Source organism: Linepithema humile, chromosome 4, assembly GCF_040581485.1.
Source record: "Linepithema humile isolate Giens D197 chromosome 4, Lhum_UNIL_v1.0, whole genome shotgun sequence".
Lineage (NCBI taxonomy): Eukaryota > Metazoa > Arthropoda > Insecta > Hymenoptera > Formicidae > Linepithema > Linepithema humile.
This window is the reverse complement of record NC_090131.1, coordinates 9,268,490-9,284,919: the sequence shown is the minus strand read 5'-3', so window position 1 is coordinate 9,284,919 and position 16,430 is coordinate 9,268,490. Positions and strand designations below refer to the sequence as shown.

The 16,430-nt window shown below is 30.5% G+C and overlaps 4 protein-coding genes and 1 long non-coding RNA gene across 7 annotated transcripts; 2 read left to right on the top strand and 3 right to left on the bottom strand.

Annotated features, from left to right (window-relative positions):
• Positions 1-206: 206 nt before the first annotated feature.
• On the bottom strand, positions 207-2,736 carry Pex11ab (peroxin 11). Its single transcript, XM_012376783.2, has 3 exons — positions 1,629-2,736; positions 934-1,049; positions 207-849 (listed from the first exon to the last, which is right to left on the bottom strand). Exons 1-3 carry the CDS (start codon positions 1,682-1,684, stop codon positions 359-361), a joined length of 663 nt encoding a protein of 220 aa, XP_012232206.1. The 5' UTR covers positions 1,685-2,736; the 3' UTR covers positions 207-358.
• A 154-nt stretch (positions 2,737-2,890) lies between these two features.
• Positions 2,891-6,747, bottom strand: Arl6IP1 (ADP-ribosylation factor-like 6 interacting protein 1). Its single transcript, XM_012376784.2, has 5 exons — positions 6,419-6,747; positions 6,115-6,248; positions 5,095-5,332; positions 3,418-3,502; positions 2,891-3,331 (listed from the first exon to the last, which is right to left on the bottom strand). The coding sequence occupies exons 1-5, from the start codon at positions 6,443-6,445 to the stop codon at positions 3,231-3,233; spliced, it is 585 nt and encodes a 194-aa protein (XP_012232207.1). The 5' UTR covers positions 6,446-6,747; the 3' UTR covers positions 2,891-3,230.
• A 58-nt stretch (positions 6,748-6,805) lies between these two features.
• LOC105677897 (ubiquitin-conjugating enzyme E2 S) lies at positions 6,806-9,342 on the top strand. 2 transcript variants are annotated; one of them, XM_012376781.2, is made up of 5 exons: positions 6,806-7,040; positions 7,169-7,358; positions 8,374-8,564; positions 8,627-8,755; positions 8,836-9,342. In XM_012376781.2, the coding sequence occupies exons 1-5, from the start codon at positions 7,020-7,022 to the stop codon at positions 8,986-8,988; spliced, it is 684 nt and encodes a 227-aa protein (XP_012232204.1). In that variant the 5' UTR covers positions 6,806-7,019; the 3' UTR covers positions 8,989-9,342. The 2 variants fall into 2 exon arrangements, with proteins under 2 accessions (XP_012232204.1, XP_012232205.1); XM_012376782.2 differs by having other exon boundaries at positions 6,817-7,040; positions 7,217-7,358.
• Positions 9,343-11,406: 2,064 nt separating this feature from the next.
• LOC136999607 (uncharacterized) lies at positions 11,407-12,112 on the bottom strand. Its single transcript, XR_010889929.1, has 2 exons — positions 11,972-12,112; positions 11,407-11,825 (listed from the first exon to the last, which is right to left on the bottom strand). It is a non-coding gene; the product is annotated as an uncharacterized lncRNA (long non-coding RNA).
• On the top strand, positions 11,787-16,422 carry LOC105677889 (retinol dehydrogenase 12-like). 2 transcript variants are annotated; one of them, XM_067353977.1, is made up of 4 exons: positions 11,787-12,276; positions 13,219-13,454; positions 13,527-13,713; positions 14,165-16,422. In XM_067353977.1, exons 1-4 carry the CDS (start codon positions 12,004-12,006, stop codon positions 14,336-14,338), a joined length of 870 nt encoding a protein of 289 aa, XP_067210078.1. In that variant the 5' UTR covers positions 11,787-12,003; the 3' UTR covers positions 14,339-16,422. The 2 variants fall into 2 exon arrangements, with proteins under 2 accessions (XP_067210078.1, XP_012232193.1); XM_012376770.2 differs by having other exon boundaries at positions 11,791-12,276; positions 13,527-13,824.
• Positions 16,423-16,430: the final 8 nt, after the last annotated feature.

The window sequence follows — 16,430 nt, the reverse complement described above, 5'->3', positions numbered from 1 at the left end:
TTCGAATATGTGCCTTAGTCGTTATTTTCAGAAGTTACAATAGTAAGAGATATGTAAATGAGACCAAGGAACTTCCTAATGGAAAATCTTGGAGGAATCTGATGGTGGCTCTTAAGTAGCTATAAAATAAATTTTTTAGAAAAATAGAAAGAAACCTATAGTGTTTGTTTCATTAATTTTCTTTTAATAATGATTTAATAGACATATAATATTTATAGAATTATATATTTTTGTATAAAAAAAGTTGCATATGTTTTTATGTACATTTCCAAGCACCTTTAACCAAAATATATTATATACATATTGCATATACATATCTAATGGACATATTTTATATATTATATATAATTATCCTATTCTAAGATGGGGATAATTTATAAAGTGGATTGATAATTGTATATAGACCAATCAATGAAGAAATCATCCCAAGCAAACCTATTGTACCTGGAGTACATTTTGCAATACCTAGCGCAGTTAATGGGATAAATAAATCACATCCGTTTTTAACAGTGTCCATCACTACCTCCTTATGATTTCTCAAACAGAATAATATTTGATGCCGTTTGAAGACATTTTTCTCACGTTCTAAAATCTTGATAATTTCATAAATATCTCTCATTAAACTCATAATAATGGTTATTAACCAGTATTTATTTGCGACTTTACTCCACTTTTCTAGATTGACTCTCAAAATTCCCACTCTGCCCATCCAAATAAAATGATCCGCCAGTAAATACAAAGCGTTTGTTGTCTTCGCCGTTATCAAAATTATCCTCACTATTGGATCAGGGTACTTTATCATTTTTAGAGCGGAATACAAGCTGTCCAAGCATCTTCCAATGCGGAGTACTGAAAAAAAAACAAGAGAGTAAGATACATTATATTGATTGATCAACCATAAACAAATATCTTTACAAGCTAAAAAATTAATACATTTTCGAAAAGAACTGAAAGTAAATTCCAAACTCCTCAAAATTTCTGCAGAGTATCTTGTCCTATGTGTATTTTGTGCATAGTACCAGTAAGCACGACTTCCATATTGCAGCAATCTGTAAGATATAATAATTAGAGAGTATTATTTTTGATAATATTGGTAAAAATATGATGTCCCGCAATTCATAGCTTTTTTTGGCTTTAATGCCAAAAATACATTTTCTTTAAATAATATTTCCTTAGGAAAGTTGTAATATGTAATAGAGTTTCTTAGTTTTAAATTTTTTTGAGTTTTGAAAAATGTCTTTTTAAAGTAAATTTCAGAAACATAAATAAAATAATAGTACATCTATATTATTTAGTTAATCTTAAATGCATTTTAATAAAATTTAAATTTCAAATTTATTGTTATTGCAAGAATTCTGAGATATAGAAAACTACAATAAATGATACTTTTCCTTGATATTTTCATTAAGAAAAACAATTTTATATTGGTCAGAGATTTTGTTCCTAAAAATTAAAATTATAACGTATATAATATAATATACTTTATATAACGCAATATGGAAGTATAGTAGATAATATACTTTATATATAACAAAAGTCATTCAATATTTAAAAATAATTTGAAAATGTAACATGCATAATATTAAGATTGTTAAAGAATATAATGTACACTCAAATAAACAATATACCTTATTAATTTGTCCCTTCCTGCGGTTTGCTCGTTCAACTTTACAATGATATCCATGATTTACTTTGTAAGTTTTACGTTATTTGAAGTTATAGTTGTGCAAGTGGTAAAAAAAAATGAATAAAAGTAATAGATAATTTAAACAGATACACAGACAGTGATCGAAACGAATTGTATACAATAAGCTCGAAGTAGACCACTTGTCATTTTTTTTGCGTTTTTCGCATTTGTTATAACAGCATAATAGTATCATATATATTATGACAATACACTTGTTATTTTAATGAGCCAGCCGACGTCATTTTGATTATATCAAGAAATTACGCAAAAAAATCAAATAGTGATGTAGCTGTTAAGAGGTTATGAAAGAGTTTCTGTCGTATTTGCTGTCAATATTTTGTACGATTTAAAAGTTAAATTCATATACTTATGTTTTGTTTATTTATCATAATTCTTCACAAATTTTTTGTCAAACTTTGAAGTCGACATATTTCTTAATAAATAAAAGATAGCTTCTTATTTATCGCAGCTTATTTTTATTCAATTTATGTACACTTCGTGAACTTTGGACTTTAAATTGAAATTCTGTGGTAGTATTGTGGTAAAATTATTATACTAACTAATGGATATGGTTTACTGCTTATTTGTGAAAATTTTTTTATCTTTAATCGCGTTATTTCGTAGAATTATTAATTGTCTCGTTCTCATAAAAAAAACTTGTCTCGAAATATACAAAACAAAATACGATTATAAGTTACAAGTCTAACTGATTATTTTCCACGTTTTCAAGCGTTTTCGATGTATGTACGTCACTGAAAAGATGCTTATAAGCCAGTGGCACTTTACCATTTTCAATCAGCGCCATTTTTAAATCCGATGTCACACAATATATTTTTTTGCTTGTATAATATAAAGATTTTAGCTTGTACAAAATAATGTTTTAATACCAACCATATATATCTTAAGCTGCAAGAAACAGGGACAACTAATGTATGTACGTTAAGTGAAACAATTTAAAATAAAATTAGAGAAAGATAAAAATAAAAATATTGCTTTTATTAATTCTCAACAAAATATAATTAACGAAACAATACGATATAGACTTAAGATTATAATTGAATGCAAAACAAAATCATGTTGACGAACAAATTATCAAATTAAATAGCTGATACGAAATATTTTAATATTCACAATGTATTTTAAGTTGCAAGAAATGATAACAGTATATGTACTCACTTCTAAATAAAACGATTTAAGGTAAAGTTAGTGAGAATTAAAACAGTTTTATTAATTCTCATAAGTAATGAAACAATATGATATAGACATATGATTACCATTATATACGAGATATAAATTATGTTAGTGAATACAGTTCAAGATTAAATATCACACAAGATAAAATGCAACTATTTTCTCCTAACATACTAAATTGTACTGACTTTATTTTGTTAGAAGCTGGAGACTTTGGTAATTCTTCTTAGAATGAAATTTGCATGTGAGATACACATATAAACTCGTTAGTATAGTTTTGTAGGATATTATGAATGGGGATTTATGTAGAATCAAGAATTTTAGTGGACACAGGATACATGTAAAATGACAATTATGATAAATGGCGACGAATTAATTGGTTGTATGCGCATCTTACGGCCCATCGTGCCCGTCCTTTGTGTCTGAGGCCTGGCGTGATAAGAATTGCATTTACTAGAAAGATTTCAAATAATGAATATATCAGATATGGAAATACAAATATCTATTCTGTATAAAATGATTATTTATGAATTCATTACCTGTGATGTAAAGCAAGAACAAATTGTTGACTGTGCTGCCGATCCATGCAAAGATAATGAGACAGAGGATTGTTACACTATAGTACTGCAATACAAATAAGAAAAATTACTTCTTATTTTCTAAATCTAGATATAATATGCATACAGAGCGTTTAATAAAGCAGGCTGCAAGCAGCGAGGAGATAATTCATTGTGAAAAATTAATTTTAAAAAACGTACAAGTTTTTTTTACAAGGGAAAAAATTTCAAAAAATATAATTAATCGAAGAAACACTTGTTCTATATTTCTTATTGTTGGTTGTTTCTTTTTTAACAATTATTTGCTCATAGCTCATAACATGATTTACTATATTCTACAGATTAAACATGTAAACTGAAGATTAATACCAGTCTAATTTCGACGTTTACTTTCCGATATAATGTGTATGCCAAAAAGGCTCTTACATCAATTATTACATTTCTATTATTACAGATAAAGAACAGGGATCAATTTCGTAATAGAATTCAAACTGACAATCAGCAAAATAATATTTTGATTTAATATATTGATTTCAATTTCTATTCCGTACTTCATATTACATTGTATTACATTTTAAAAATAAATTTTAAATTCTCTAATTCAATTAATTGCATTTCGAATAGATTTATTCCAACCTGTTTTACCTTTTTTAAGCTTATGCAGATAATCTATAATCCGCTATAGAATCTAAAAGACAAAGTTTTACTTATAATTTTATACATGTATTGTGTAATAGAAAATATTTGGAATTAGAATATATACATGCAAAATACATATGAACACCTCATACCATGTTAAGTCATATAAACATAACTTTTCAAGAGGAGGATTTAATGACATTTTTCGCTTTTGATACGTTCTCAGTGCAAATACCTATGTTTTGCAGATTTTTTTATATTTGCAGATCATTGGCGTAACTAAGAAATTTTTCTGGGAAAGGTCATGGCCTCTTCTACTTAAGGATTTTAAATTCCTATTGTGAGGTCTTTTATTGTCAGCCATTTAATGATGGATTAATAATTCTAAACTAAATTAATACATTAAACAGAGCTCTGTGCTGAGTAACAAAATTATTTTTATCTAAATTAATTATTTCCGAAATTTCTGGGGGGGCACCCCCTTCCCCATCCCCACCCCCAGTTATGCCTGTATGACAGATATAATATCAAACTATATTTCAGAAGATGAAGTTACGGAATATGATTTTGATGCGATTTAATACTGTTTACTTAATAAATGTGTCATTACATCGTGACTTAACTTTATACAGTCAATATCTCTATTTTCATTGAAAACATTTGTCATTGGATATAAATTGGAGTATAGAGTTTTATGATAATAACTTAATTTTCGAAAAAATGTAACTTAACATAGTATAGGTGCTCTGAGATGCTCACATATGTATTTTATATATTATTTTCTATTTCTTCAAATATTTTCTATTATGTGTAAAATAATAAAATAATAAATAAAATTTTATCTTGGATCTTTTTACAAGTTATAGATTGTTTAAAGTGAATAATAGAGTTTATTTCAATTAATGAAATCTAATGCTGTTAGTAGTATTCAGTCCAAAAGTCAAGAACATTGGCAATGGAATTTAAACGAAACAGCACAAAGCAAAATCATGTCAACTTCAGTCCCTTAATTAAACTTACGATATTAGGACGATCGTGCCGAATTTTCGAGATGGATGCCCATACGTTTTGCATTTGCAGTATAACAGCTGAGAGATTCTGACAAATTTCAATTAGCTTTTTCTCTTTTTGCCCTGTCCAACTCTGCGCATTGCACAAGACTGAAGTCAAAATCGGCACGAGATAATCGACAAGAGCGAATATCAATAAAAATACAGATATTATGGTCAGTAGAGCTGGTTCTAAAATCCATATAGTACTGTAACAGGAGAAACATTATCTTTGGTTAATACAGAGGTAATATTTTTTTACATAAGTACCAAAGGCAATCATTTGTTATAGCTTTTCTCTTTTTCAGTATATTTGTAATTAATTGTAAGTATCAGATTAATATTACATTAATTAAAGTTTATTTAAAATTTTAAATAAAAAATAATTTATTTGTTTTTTTCATATTTTCACTTGATTTGTGTGTGTTTAAGCGCATTTAGAATATTGCATTTTTTGATCTTGCATCAATTTTTAATCATAGATTTTTCAAATAATGTAAAGTCAATTTTTGTTTTGCAAAATGTTGGGAAAAATCATTTATTGTAATGTACAAATTGTTTGCTACACATGTTTAAAACCAAATTATATAAAATTTTATCAAACTCTATCTATAATTAACTGAATCATTAGTATTCATTTAGCTCTAAATTTAGTTAGTTTGCAAAACACCCTTCTTTTTTAATCATTAACTCGTAAATTATCTATGTCTTGAAATTTTTCTTTAAAGTAAGAGTTGAGCTTGTTATTAAAAAATGTGGTACAAAAATTATGACAATTTAAGTACAGAATTTTGTGTGTGCGTGCGTGCATGCGCGCGTGTGTGTGTTTGTGTGTGTGTGTGTATGTGCATTTCAATGTTTAATTTTCATGAAGAAAACATCGACTCTGTATAGTAAAAAAAAATTTGCAATTAAATTCAGCAGTTTTGAGACACTCAATTGAGAGACTCTAAAAATAGTTATATATATATATATATATGATTTTGCTTACAAGAATATTACTGTCACGAGTCCGATTATCAGGCCGGGATGCCAACTACGTTCCCACAGTAGGATTGAATTCAGAGGTAGTATTATCTCCCGCCAACATTCCATTTTACGTTTTAGCTGTTTCGTGTGCTTTTCCTAAGATAAAACATTGCTTTAACAGTTGCGAAATCGAGTCTCGCTGTCATCGATTTTTCCATTACACACCAAAGAAGCGTGTGTCATTTGATGAAGAGACACGTTTTTGTGTCTCCGTCTTCGAGCGGTTCTCACAATCAATCGAGTTTTAATTAACAACGAGTACTTACCTTCTCGACTATACCGTCATCCGTCATTGTGCGAGAATTCGTGACTTCGGCGTTTGAATTTGTTCCGGCGGGTAGTGGCGGGTAGAAGATGCGACGCGCTACACTGCGACACGCAGAATTCAAGGACAGCAGGTCACAAATTTATCGCGAGAAAATAAATCTCGCTTCTTCGATGAAAGAATACGTCCCGTATTTATTTGTGTATTGTCATCTTAAAGTGTAATTTCATCAAGAGATAGTTAAGTTTGCTAGAAATTGGCGACGCTGAGGACTCATGCACTCTCAAGGTAAAAAAACAAGCGAAAACAAAGAGGGAGTGCGAGAGCGTTGCGGGGTGGACGATCAAATAAGCGAGTGGCGGGAGGAGGCGAAGGAGAGCAGGAAAGGAATTGACTTCTGGCTTCGAGAGTACGGTCGAAGCCTGGCACGCGATTGGCTGTCAGTTCAAAATGTTGGTTATTACGGCTGATGCAGTGCCGATATTGTTGTGACGTTAAGCGATTTTTCCTCGCACTGTGTGCAGAAACATTCGAGAAAACGTAGTGTAGCCGTATCTAGCAAGACCCGGCCGAGATCGCACTCCGAGTTCTCTGAGGCGATTATGGCTGCCGCTGTGAGCTCTGTGAGTATTCCGTTCTGTCGTGCTATTGCGACGCGCAAAATGTTCAGTTCGTTACAGCGATTTGGAGATTTAGAGACGCTTTTTCTCTTTGTTTATATTTTGCGCCTTTTCTACCTGTGTATTTCCAGAATCTGTTTTTTGGCGAGATCAATACTGTGAATCACGCGTTCTTGCAGAATGTGGAAAATTTGTCACCGCAAATTATCCGCCGGGTGGCCAAGGAGATGACAGAACTGGCCACGCAGCCACCTGAAGGTATCCGTGTAATTCTAAACGAAGCGGACATCACTGACATTCAAGCTGTCATCGAAGGTCCATGTAAGGATTAATCACTTCTTTCCTGGCTTACTTGGTTTCGCCAACGATTGATATTCAGTGGGAAGCAATTTCGATCATGTTAACTTAACCTAACCTAACCCTAACTTGGGGCATTTTCTAACAAGAAAACACAAATAAATATTGCGTCACATAAATGCAATATAAAAATGCTTGATGCCTTTTAATTTTTTATACACTTGCTAGTTTGCGCTAACGTGATTTTTTTTATTCTTAACAATAGTCTCTAATTTTTACTTGTTATTTTTGCTTAAAATGATAATATAGAATAGTTGTAGATGTTAAAATGGATTATCTGTCTATTACAATTATAATTTCATTAAAAACGTAAATATTTTGACATTGGTAAGTTTTATTATTGTTATAGTAAGTTTCATGCTATTAATAATTTATTGATTAAGCAAATTTTAATTTAATTAACTCAAAATAGACTCATGGGTCACAAATGTCTAAGCGAACAACCTGAGCTTTTGCACCTCAAAAAACAATAAAAATCAAATATTCCAAATAAATTATTATTTAATTTTATGATTTGGACATTTAATTAACACTTCAATGAATTTATGTGAGTTTTTTGAAAATTTTTAACATATTAATGTTACTTGAAGCGTGAAAAAAATAGACTCATGAGTTTGATTTACATTAAGAGAAACTGAATTCATGAACAGTCTATTTTGAGAGTTAAATTTTTGAAGGTGAAAGAAAGATAACGATATTTCAATATTATATACTATTAGTATAAAAATTTTTCAAATTGCTAACAATTATCATTTTAATACAAATATTCTGCTTCTCAAATATGTAAACTTGTGTTATTACAAAAAAGCATTTGTGTCAACACTATATCATATTATGTCAGTTATGTTTTTTGCTGAAAAAAGATCTTTATATATTCTAGAAAATTATAGTATAAAGTCATAGTAGATCATTATGAACTTTTATTTTGTTAAAATAATGTTAAAATAATGTAAGATTAATGTCTGATTTCTTTTAATAGCTAGTACTCCATATGCCAGTGGTTTCTTTAGAGTTAAATTAGTTCTTGGAAAGGATTTTCCACAAGGACCACCAAAAGCTTACTTCCTCACAAAGATTTTTCATCCTAATGTAGCAAAAAATGGCGAGATATGTGTTAACACTTTAAAAAAGGATTGGAAACCAGATCTTGGAATACAACATATATTATTGGCAAGTAGTTATATAAATATGATATATCATTATCAATATTTATTATTGTATTTTGTTTTCAGACTGTAAAATGTCTACTAATAGTGCCAAATCCTGAATCTGCTTTGAATGAGGAGGCTGGCAAATTACTTTTAGAAAGTCACGATGAATATTCAGAACGAGCAAAAATGATGACGGAAATACATGCACAGGTAATATTTTATTTTGATAAACTAAGGTTTCTTTAGTTTTATTAACACAATTTTAACAAGAAATTTTTGTTTTTTTTTAGGGGGGCGGTAAAGGTAGCAAGACTGTTCTGGAAAGTTGTGCCTCTTCAGAAGGAGGAGGACCTCTTCCGAAAAAGCACGCAAGTGATAAGAAACTAACAGCCGAAAAGAAAAAAATGTTAAAAGATAAAAAGAGAACACTGAAAAGGTTATAAGGAAAATCGATATTATTTGTCTTTTGTAATTTAAAACAATGGTGTGGTAATGTTGCCTCGTATTGTATACAATTATTATTGCATAGTAAAATTTTATTATCTAAACTTGACTGATTTTATTATTAAGTATTTAAAGAATTTAATATTTCTCATGCGCAAAATTGAGGAATAAAAAGAGAACAAAAAATCGATCTACATTGTGTAGAAGATGAGTACAATTCTGTAATAATCTCTACAATCACAGGCTGTATTAGTAATGGCCTGCTCTATTAGCAAATATTTTTACATATGTACAAAATGATATAATGTGATTATATTTAAGTAAAATAAAGAAAATGTCTTCTACGCAAAATATTTTTTGTCGATCTTATTAAGAATTATATAAAAAGTTACATTATTTATTTGATATAGATACAATGTCCCATATTAAATAATGCACCTAAATATGTCGAAAGAGACATTATTGGAAAACTTTCAGATGAAAGCTATGTAGGTGTCAGGGGCACACGGGGGCATTGCGACCGCTTAAGCGCCTGTACGCAGGAAGTGGCTCGCGCGCCCTAAGTTCGAAGCAAAAAAATGAAAAAAGATTTCTAATATTCCTGTTTTCATCGTTACGCCGGGTCATTGCAGACCAAGTGGTCAATTTCTACATGTTTTTACACACTTAAAAAATTTGTGGTGTCTTACAATTTTGCGCCTTATGTTGGAGCGTATATTGCGTACTATATTGCAACGCCCCCGGGGAGACATAAAATGACCAATTTAACCTTCAGTTTTTCCATTAACGCTAGATCAAAGTTAATTTCAATTTTTGAAATGGCATATGTATATTGTCAATCAAAAGTTTTTGGACGATCCAGATAACACAATATTCCCATACAGCACAAAATATCCTACATATCCTTAGGACATCTTGGGGAGATCTCGATGTCCTCAGAACATCCTTGGGACACCGAAATATTCTGATGTCCTGGATATCCTGGAGGATATCCTGAGGATGTTTTGTGCTGTATGGGTTATATGAATATTCTAAGTTGCATCAAATATATTTTTATGAGAATATTCTCGAAGAAATCATTTATATATGTCTGTAGAATATCCTTCCCACACAACACGCATGTCTTAACGACGTTTTGTAGTCGTCTTTTTCATTACGTCTTTGAGACATTACCCGAAGACGATGTACAGACGTCTGACGGATCTTTTGTAAAGGTACGATTTCATGGAGCGCAGTGATGCAAATTCGAGTCGGCCAGCACCAGGGTATGTATATGTATACAGGGTGTCTGGCAATAATCGCCCCACCGGTCATATACAGGTAGAGGAGGTCAAATCGAGTAGAAAAGTCCTTTACCATTTTTTAATTTTCATAATAAGTACTGAGTAATTAACGAAAAAAGATCGGCGAATCCGCGCGAGTAAAGCGCGCGCGGTGAGAAGGACGTCCCACTGCTACGCGATCACTAGGACACAAGGATCTAGCGTTACGCGCCGCTCGTATGTTGCCATTGTCATTTGTAGAGCGCTCCTCCCAACGCTTCATCGCGCGCCTAGTGATCGCATAGCAGTGGGATGTCCTTCTCGCTGCGCGCGCTTTACTTGCACGGATTCACCAATCTTTTTTCGTTAATTACTTAGTACATATTACAAAAATCAAAAAATGGTAAAGGACTTTTCTACTCGATTTGACCTCCTCTACCTGTATATGACCGGTGGGGCAATTATTGCCAGACACCCTGTATATATATATATATATATATATATATGAAAATATAAATATATGTAAATATACTTTATTTTTTTATTAATTTTTCAGAAAATAATAATTTTTTAAAATAAACGGGTACCATATGGTATACTCTTTTACTAGACTAAAACCATTGAGTAAAAAGAAACAGGAGGGAGCATATACTAGCCAGGACTAGGTAAATCCGCGGACGGATGTACGTCATGGCAGCCATCTTGAGCGACCACTTTTTGAAAGTGAGAGGGAATGCTCGAGCATAGCGGCAAGCGGCATACCGTACGCCGTACGCATTAATATGCAGTGTATAGTCTTTTATGCAACAGTGTATGGAAATAAACGATCAAAATGGTATACTGTAGAGCTTGTGGCATAACAGCAGCAGCTCGAAATCATGGAATAACGTTTCATCGGTTAGTATTATCAACAATAATGAGATTTTTATTTTGGAGATTATAATCATATGTATAGTATTGTGAAATTGTAGATTCACAATAATTACTAAATAATTTTCACTCACAAACAGGTTTCCGAAAAATCCGGATCAAAGAAATGCATGGATAAATTTTTGTAAGGACGAAGGATTTAATATAAATTTAGATTTTAGATTTTAACATTGCTCTTATGGAAATACTGCACGAGTGCAATCTCAATGAAAAACGCCATTAAAATTTGGTATTATTGTTGCATATTATAGTTATTTTCTTTTAATTGTACATTATTTCCTAATTAAACATAACAAGTCATTCAATATTGGCGCCCTTGAGCAGCCATCTTGAGCGACCACTTTATATAGTCACTTCCGTCCGCACTTTTAAGACCAAACGCTCCCTCCTGTTTCTTTTTACTCAATGCTTGTACCTCGTCCCTCTTTGCGCATGAGGTAACCTTCTCTCTATAGATCTTGCGTGCTTAAGACGATTTTGAATATAAGAACAGACTATGAATACCGCCCATAGAGTTCACTGATGTAACGCAAAAGTGCATAGCGCTTTTATGGGACTGTATGGAACTTTCCACTCTATCTAATTTTCTTTGTACTATGGTTTTGGCTGTTATAATCATGCTGTTATTACGCACTATATATTAGCTGAAACAAGAGAAGCACGAAAGATTGCTTTATCGATTCAAATTATTCGAGCGACCACATAATCATGCTTAATATGTAATAGCAGTCATATCTAAGGCTAGTCATTGTTATCTACGCGCTTCATCCAGAATAATTATCACGATTACCTCATGTTATAAAGTCAAAGCCGGACGTCAACATGGTATCCTCGTGGTGTTACTTTATTTTACCAATGGTGTTGATCATTGGCTTGCTTCGCAAATGTCGTGAGCGCACTTGGGGTAGATGCAAGAGTACCAGTAATCTGCAAGGCCAGGTATTTCTTGTAACAGGCGCTAATTCTGGTATCGGTAAGGAGACTGTGAAGGAACTTATTAAACGAAAAGCCACAGTCATTATGGCCTGCAGAGATGTACAGAGTGCTAAGAATGTAATAGCTGAGATACGTAGTAAAATACCGACTGGCGAATTGGTAAAAAATTAAACAATATTAACTTTGTTAAGATAATTTAGACTAATTCTCTTTTTAATATTTAGAGAGCCGCAAGACGTTGTAACGTTTCAAACTTATAATATTTTCAATTAAGTTATATATTAAACATATATGAGTTATTCAAAAATACTTTCTAGTTTTTTAAATTTTATTTTTATAGAAGAAAAACTAGAAAATTATTCAAACAAACCAATACATTATTTTCTATGAAGCATGATTTTCATGATTTAAAAAAGAAACTTTGCAATCTTTTATAGATTAAATGATTGAGTTGAGTTGTGAAACTTAATTTTTATGTTATTTGTTTTGTATTAATTTAATATATAAAAAAATATTTTTTTAAATATACAGACAGACAAATTTTAGGTGCATATTCTGCTCTACATTATAAGAATAAAAAACATTTAGAAATGTGTTTTTTCTAAATTACAACTACTTTTTGTTTGCAATAAAATTTAACAGTAATTATATCAATGAATTGACAAAAAAGAACCAATTGCGTGGCCTATACACATTATTCTAATTTGAATTTTCTACATTTTTATATTTACAATTTGATACTTCCACTGAATTTACTTATAAAAATATTTAAAAATTATTATAAAAATATTTTAAAAATGTATCCTTTCTTTATAAAAACATTGTTGACAGTCCATGCAACATTGATAAAAGGCATATTGTTTTATAGAAAAAAATTGATCTTACAATGTTTTTAATAAAATAAATGCTTATAAAATTTTATTGTGAACAAAAAATGGTAACAATTTTGTATATAATATATTTCTAAAAGTTTTGCTATCTAAATTGTAGACACTCTACATATTACATAAACATTACATACATGTATATATATATAAAGAACAACCCCTCCCCCCCTCTTTCCCCTCATCTTTTTCAAATTATCTATTTTTAATTGTGCAGATTCCAATGGAATTAGATCTTGCATCATTCTCGTCAATCAGAGAGTTTGCCAATGCAGTGTTAAGAAATTTTCCCAAAATTCATGTATTGATTAATAATGCAGGTGTGTATGCACCACTCAAAGATCGCGCATTGACAAAAGATGGTTTTGAGATTCATTTTGGAGTAAATCACTTGGGCCACTTTCTGCTTACCAATTTACTTTTGGATCGCCTAAAGCAAAGCGCTCCCAGCAGGTAAGCTTAAAGTAATATTTTAGAATAATAAAACGATATTAATATGCAAATTTTTGTGTAAATAAAATATAGAATAGTAGTAGTGACGTCCAAGCTTCTGGAATCTGGAATAATAGATTTTGAAAACTTAAACGGTGAGAGGGGATTGCCGGTGAAGAGTAGAATGAATCCCGGCTATTGTAATTCAAAACTCGCAAATGCATACTTTGCTGCTGAGCTTGCAAAACGAATAGAAAATACTGGTGTTAACGTCTATATGGTATGTCCAGGATTTACTTACACTGGTCTATTCAGAAATGTAAAGAGAAGTTGGTTTCATTATATTATTTTCTCACCTGTTGCGCTTATGTTTCTACGCACTGCTAATCAGGTAAGTATATCAATTATAAACCTATCATTTTTAATCTTTAGAAAGCACAGATATTTTTGTAGTCATGAAAATTAAGAAGCAATTTATTGAACTGTTTGGAAAATTTTCAAATTTTTTTTTTCTATAAAAATAAAATTAGAGAAACTTTTCAAACAGCCTAATATACAATTGTACAATAGCTTGTTTTAAAATATTATATTGATTTCGAGACGTTATAATATTTTGCATCTCTAAGAGTTAAAAATTTTTATTAAATAATTTTTCCAATATTGTGCATAATATATATATATTCTAATATATCGTCTTTCAAGTTTGTTTTATTACCTATCTATACTTATAGGGTGCGCAAACAGTATTGCATTGTGCAACAGAATCTTTATTATCCGAAGAAAGTGGACATCTGTATCGTGATTGTAAACTTTACGTCTCGAAAAAAGATTTGGATTCTGAAACAGCGCTCCGCCTGTGGGATATAAGTGCAAAATTGACTGGCATAAAAGAGACAGTGAAATGAATGATGTATGGATATTACATGACCATCCTAACTTCACTTCTATCATATATTTCAAGTAGCAATTCACCGTTTATTTTTATATATAAATAGCGTATAAATAATGTCATGATACACTTCTTTTTCCATTTCAATGTGTTCAAAGTCATGACAAAAATGACTAATTTTATACAATGTCCCATTTAAATGACGACCTCGAATATCTCTTGAACAATGCATTTTAAAGAAAAATGTTTCATATAAAAGTTGGAGGGATCAAAAGAGGGCTAATAGATGATCTTATTAGATTTTGGGTCCGGGGTCCCAAGGCCCAGGTCGATTTTTTAGATAAAGCCTACTAATTTCTTATCACTGATCCAGGTTTAACGTCTTCAATTCAAACAGTTTGTGTTTTTGATAGATTGATTTGATTTTGGTTCCTAATTATTAGCAGAATCATAACGCGAGTCAATCCTTATTGGGCTTAACTTGGGACTTAGACTCAGCATTCAATCTAACCATCAGATCGCCATCTCCAAACCTTAAAGTACATAATTTTTTTTAGAACCCATCAGTTTTGGGATTGTATGCCCAAAAATCGACGTTTTGTAATGAATTACATAATGATAATGATAATAATAATAATAATAATAATAATAATAATAATAATAATAATGATAATGATAATGATAATGATAATGATAATGATAATGATAATGATAATGATAATGATAATGATAATGATAATGATAATGATAATGATAATGATAATGATAATGATAATGATAATGATAATGATAATGATAATGATAATGATAATGATAATGATAATGATAATGATAATGATAATGATAATGATAATGATAATGATAATGATAATGATAATGATAATGATAATGATAATGATAATGATAATGATAATGATAATGATAATGATAATGATAATGATAATGATAATGATAATGATAATAAAATTAGAAGGAAGAGGGCTCTTTTAATTAAACAAATAATTTAAATATATAAGAGCTAACAATAAGAGCTAGACCTTGGTGTTCATATTTAATGTTTACAATAATATACATATACTATATAACAAACGTTCGGCCTTTGGTTGAGGCCATCCTTAGTGTAATCTTTAATATTTAATGCTCGCATGGGCAGATTAATTTTAAAATAAAAACGCTAAGTTAGACGCAAACTACATCATGCTTGTATAATTCTATCGTTGAAGTAGTAATCATTGTTTATCTGATAAGTACAGCAGTGCTCAATAAACGTGAAGATTAAAAAATTTTTTTTTCCAGAAACATTAACGAGCATGTTATTCAACAAATCCATTAATCTCATTGTCTGATCGACCGTATGTTGAAAAAAAAGATTTTCATTTCCAACACGGTCGATTAGGCAATGAGATTGATGGATTTGTTGAATAACATGTTCGTTAATGTCTCCGGAAAAAAAATTTTAAATCCTTACGTTTTATTGAGCACTACTATCAGATAAACAATGATTACTACCTCAACCATAGAATTGTACAAGCATGATTATAGTTTGCATCTAACTTAGCGTTTTTATTTTAAAATTAATTTGTCTATGCAAGTATTAAATGTTAAAGATTATACTGAGGATAGCCTAAACCAAAGGCCGAAACGTTTGTCTTATATAGTATATTATTATATATTATTGTAATATATATATTGTTGTAAACATTAAATATAAGCACCAAAGTCTAGCTCTGGCACATAATAATAACTTCGAACAACGTTTTGGGCCTGTTGGAGAGAGTTTAGCAAAAAATGACCAAGAACAAAATTGTTTTATTTTGAGCTATAGAATCCAAATCTGCAGTGAAAAATGGACTTAGGTCCTATTGGGCCCAATACAAACCCTGGACTCAAAATCTAATAAGATTATCTATTGGCTTCCTTTGAATCCTCCAACTTTTATATGAAACATTTTTCTATAAAATGCATTGTTCAAAAGATATTTAAGGTCGTCATTTAAAATGGGACACCATATATATATATAATTTTTTTAAATAAGACATCTATGTGTGTATGTGCATATATCTTTTATTTCGGTGTAAATATATTTGTATTTGTTTTCTACATTTGAA

Excerpts from the sequence above, each read along its gene's own strand:
- Arl6IP1 (XM_012376784.2), bottom strand. The coding sequence starts at position 6,445 with ATGACGGATGACGGTATAGTCGAGAAG. Across the intron at positions 5,333-6,114 it reads CTCGTGACAGTAATATTCTT|TACTATATGGATTTTAGAAC; the intron begins GTAAGCAAAATC and ends CTCCTGTTACAG. Across the intron at positions 3,332-3,417 it reads GTTCTTGCTTTACATCACAG|TAAATGCAATTCTTATCACG; the intron begins GTAATGAATTCA and ends AAATCTTTCTAG.
- LOC105677897 (XM_012376781.2), top strand. The coding sequence starts at position 7,020 with ATGGCTGCCGCTGTGAGCTCT. Across the intron at positions 7,041-7,168 it reads TGGCTGCCGCTGTGAGCTCT|AATCTGTTTTTTGGCGAGAT; the intron begins GTGAGTATTCCG and ends GTGTATTTCCAG. Across the intron at positions 8,565-8,626 it reads GAATACAACATATATTATTG|ACTGTAAAATGTCTACTAAT; the intron begins GCAAGTAGTTAT and ends TTTTGTTTTCAG.
- LOC105677889 (XM_012376770.2), top strand. The coding sequence starts at position 12,004 with ATGGTATCCTCGTGGTGTTACTTTATTTTACCAATGGTGTTGATCATT. Across the intron at positions 12,277-13,218 it reads AAATACCGACTGGCGAATTG|ATTCCAATGGAATTAGATCT; the intron begins GTAAAAAATTAA and ends TTAATTGTGCAG. Across the intron at positions 13,455-13,526 it reads AAGCAAAGCGCTCCCAGCAG|AATAGTAGTAGTGACGTCCA; the intron begins GTAAGCTTAAAG and ends AATAAAATATAG.
- Pex11ab (XM_012376783.2), bottom strand. The coding sequence starts at position 1,684 with ATGGATATCATTGTAAAGTTGAACGAGCAAACCGCAGGAAGGGACAAA. Across the intron at positions 1,050-1,628 it reads GGAAGGGACAAATTAATAAG|ATTGCTGCAATATGGAAGTC; the intron begins GTATATTGTTTA and ends TATATCTTACAG. Across the intron at positions 850-933 it reads TTTCAGTTCTTTTCGAAAAT|TACTCCGCATTGGAAGATGC; the intron begins GTATTAATTTTT and ends TTTTTTTTTCAG.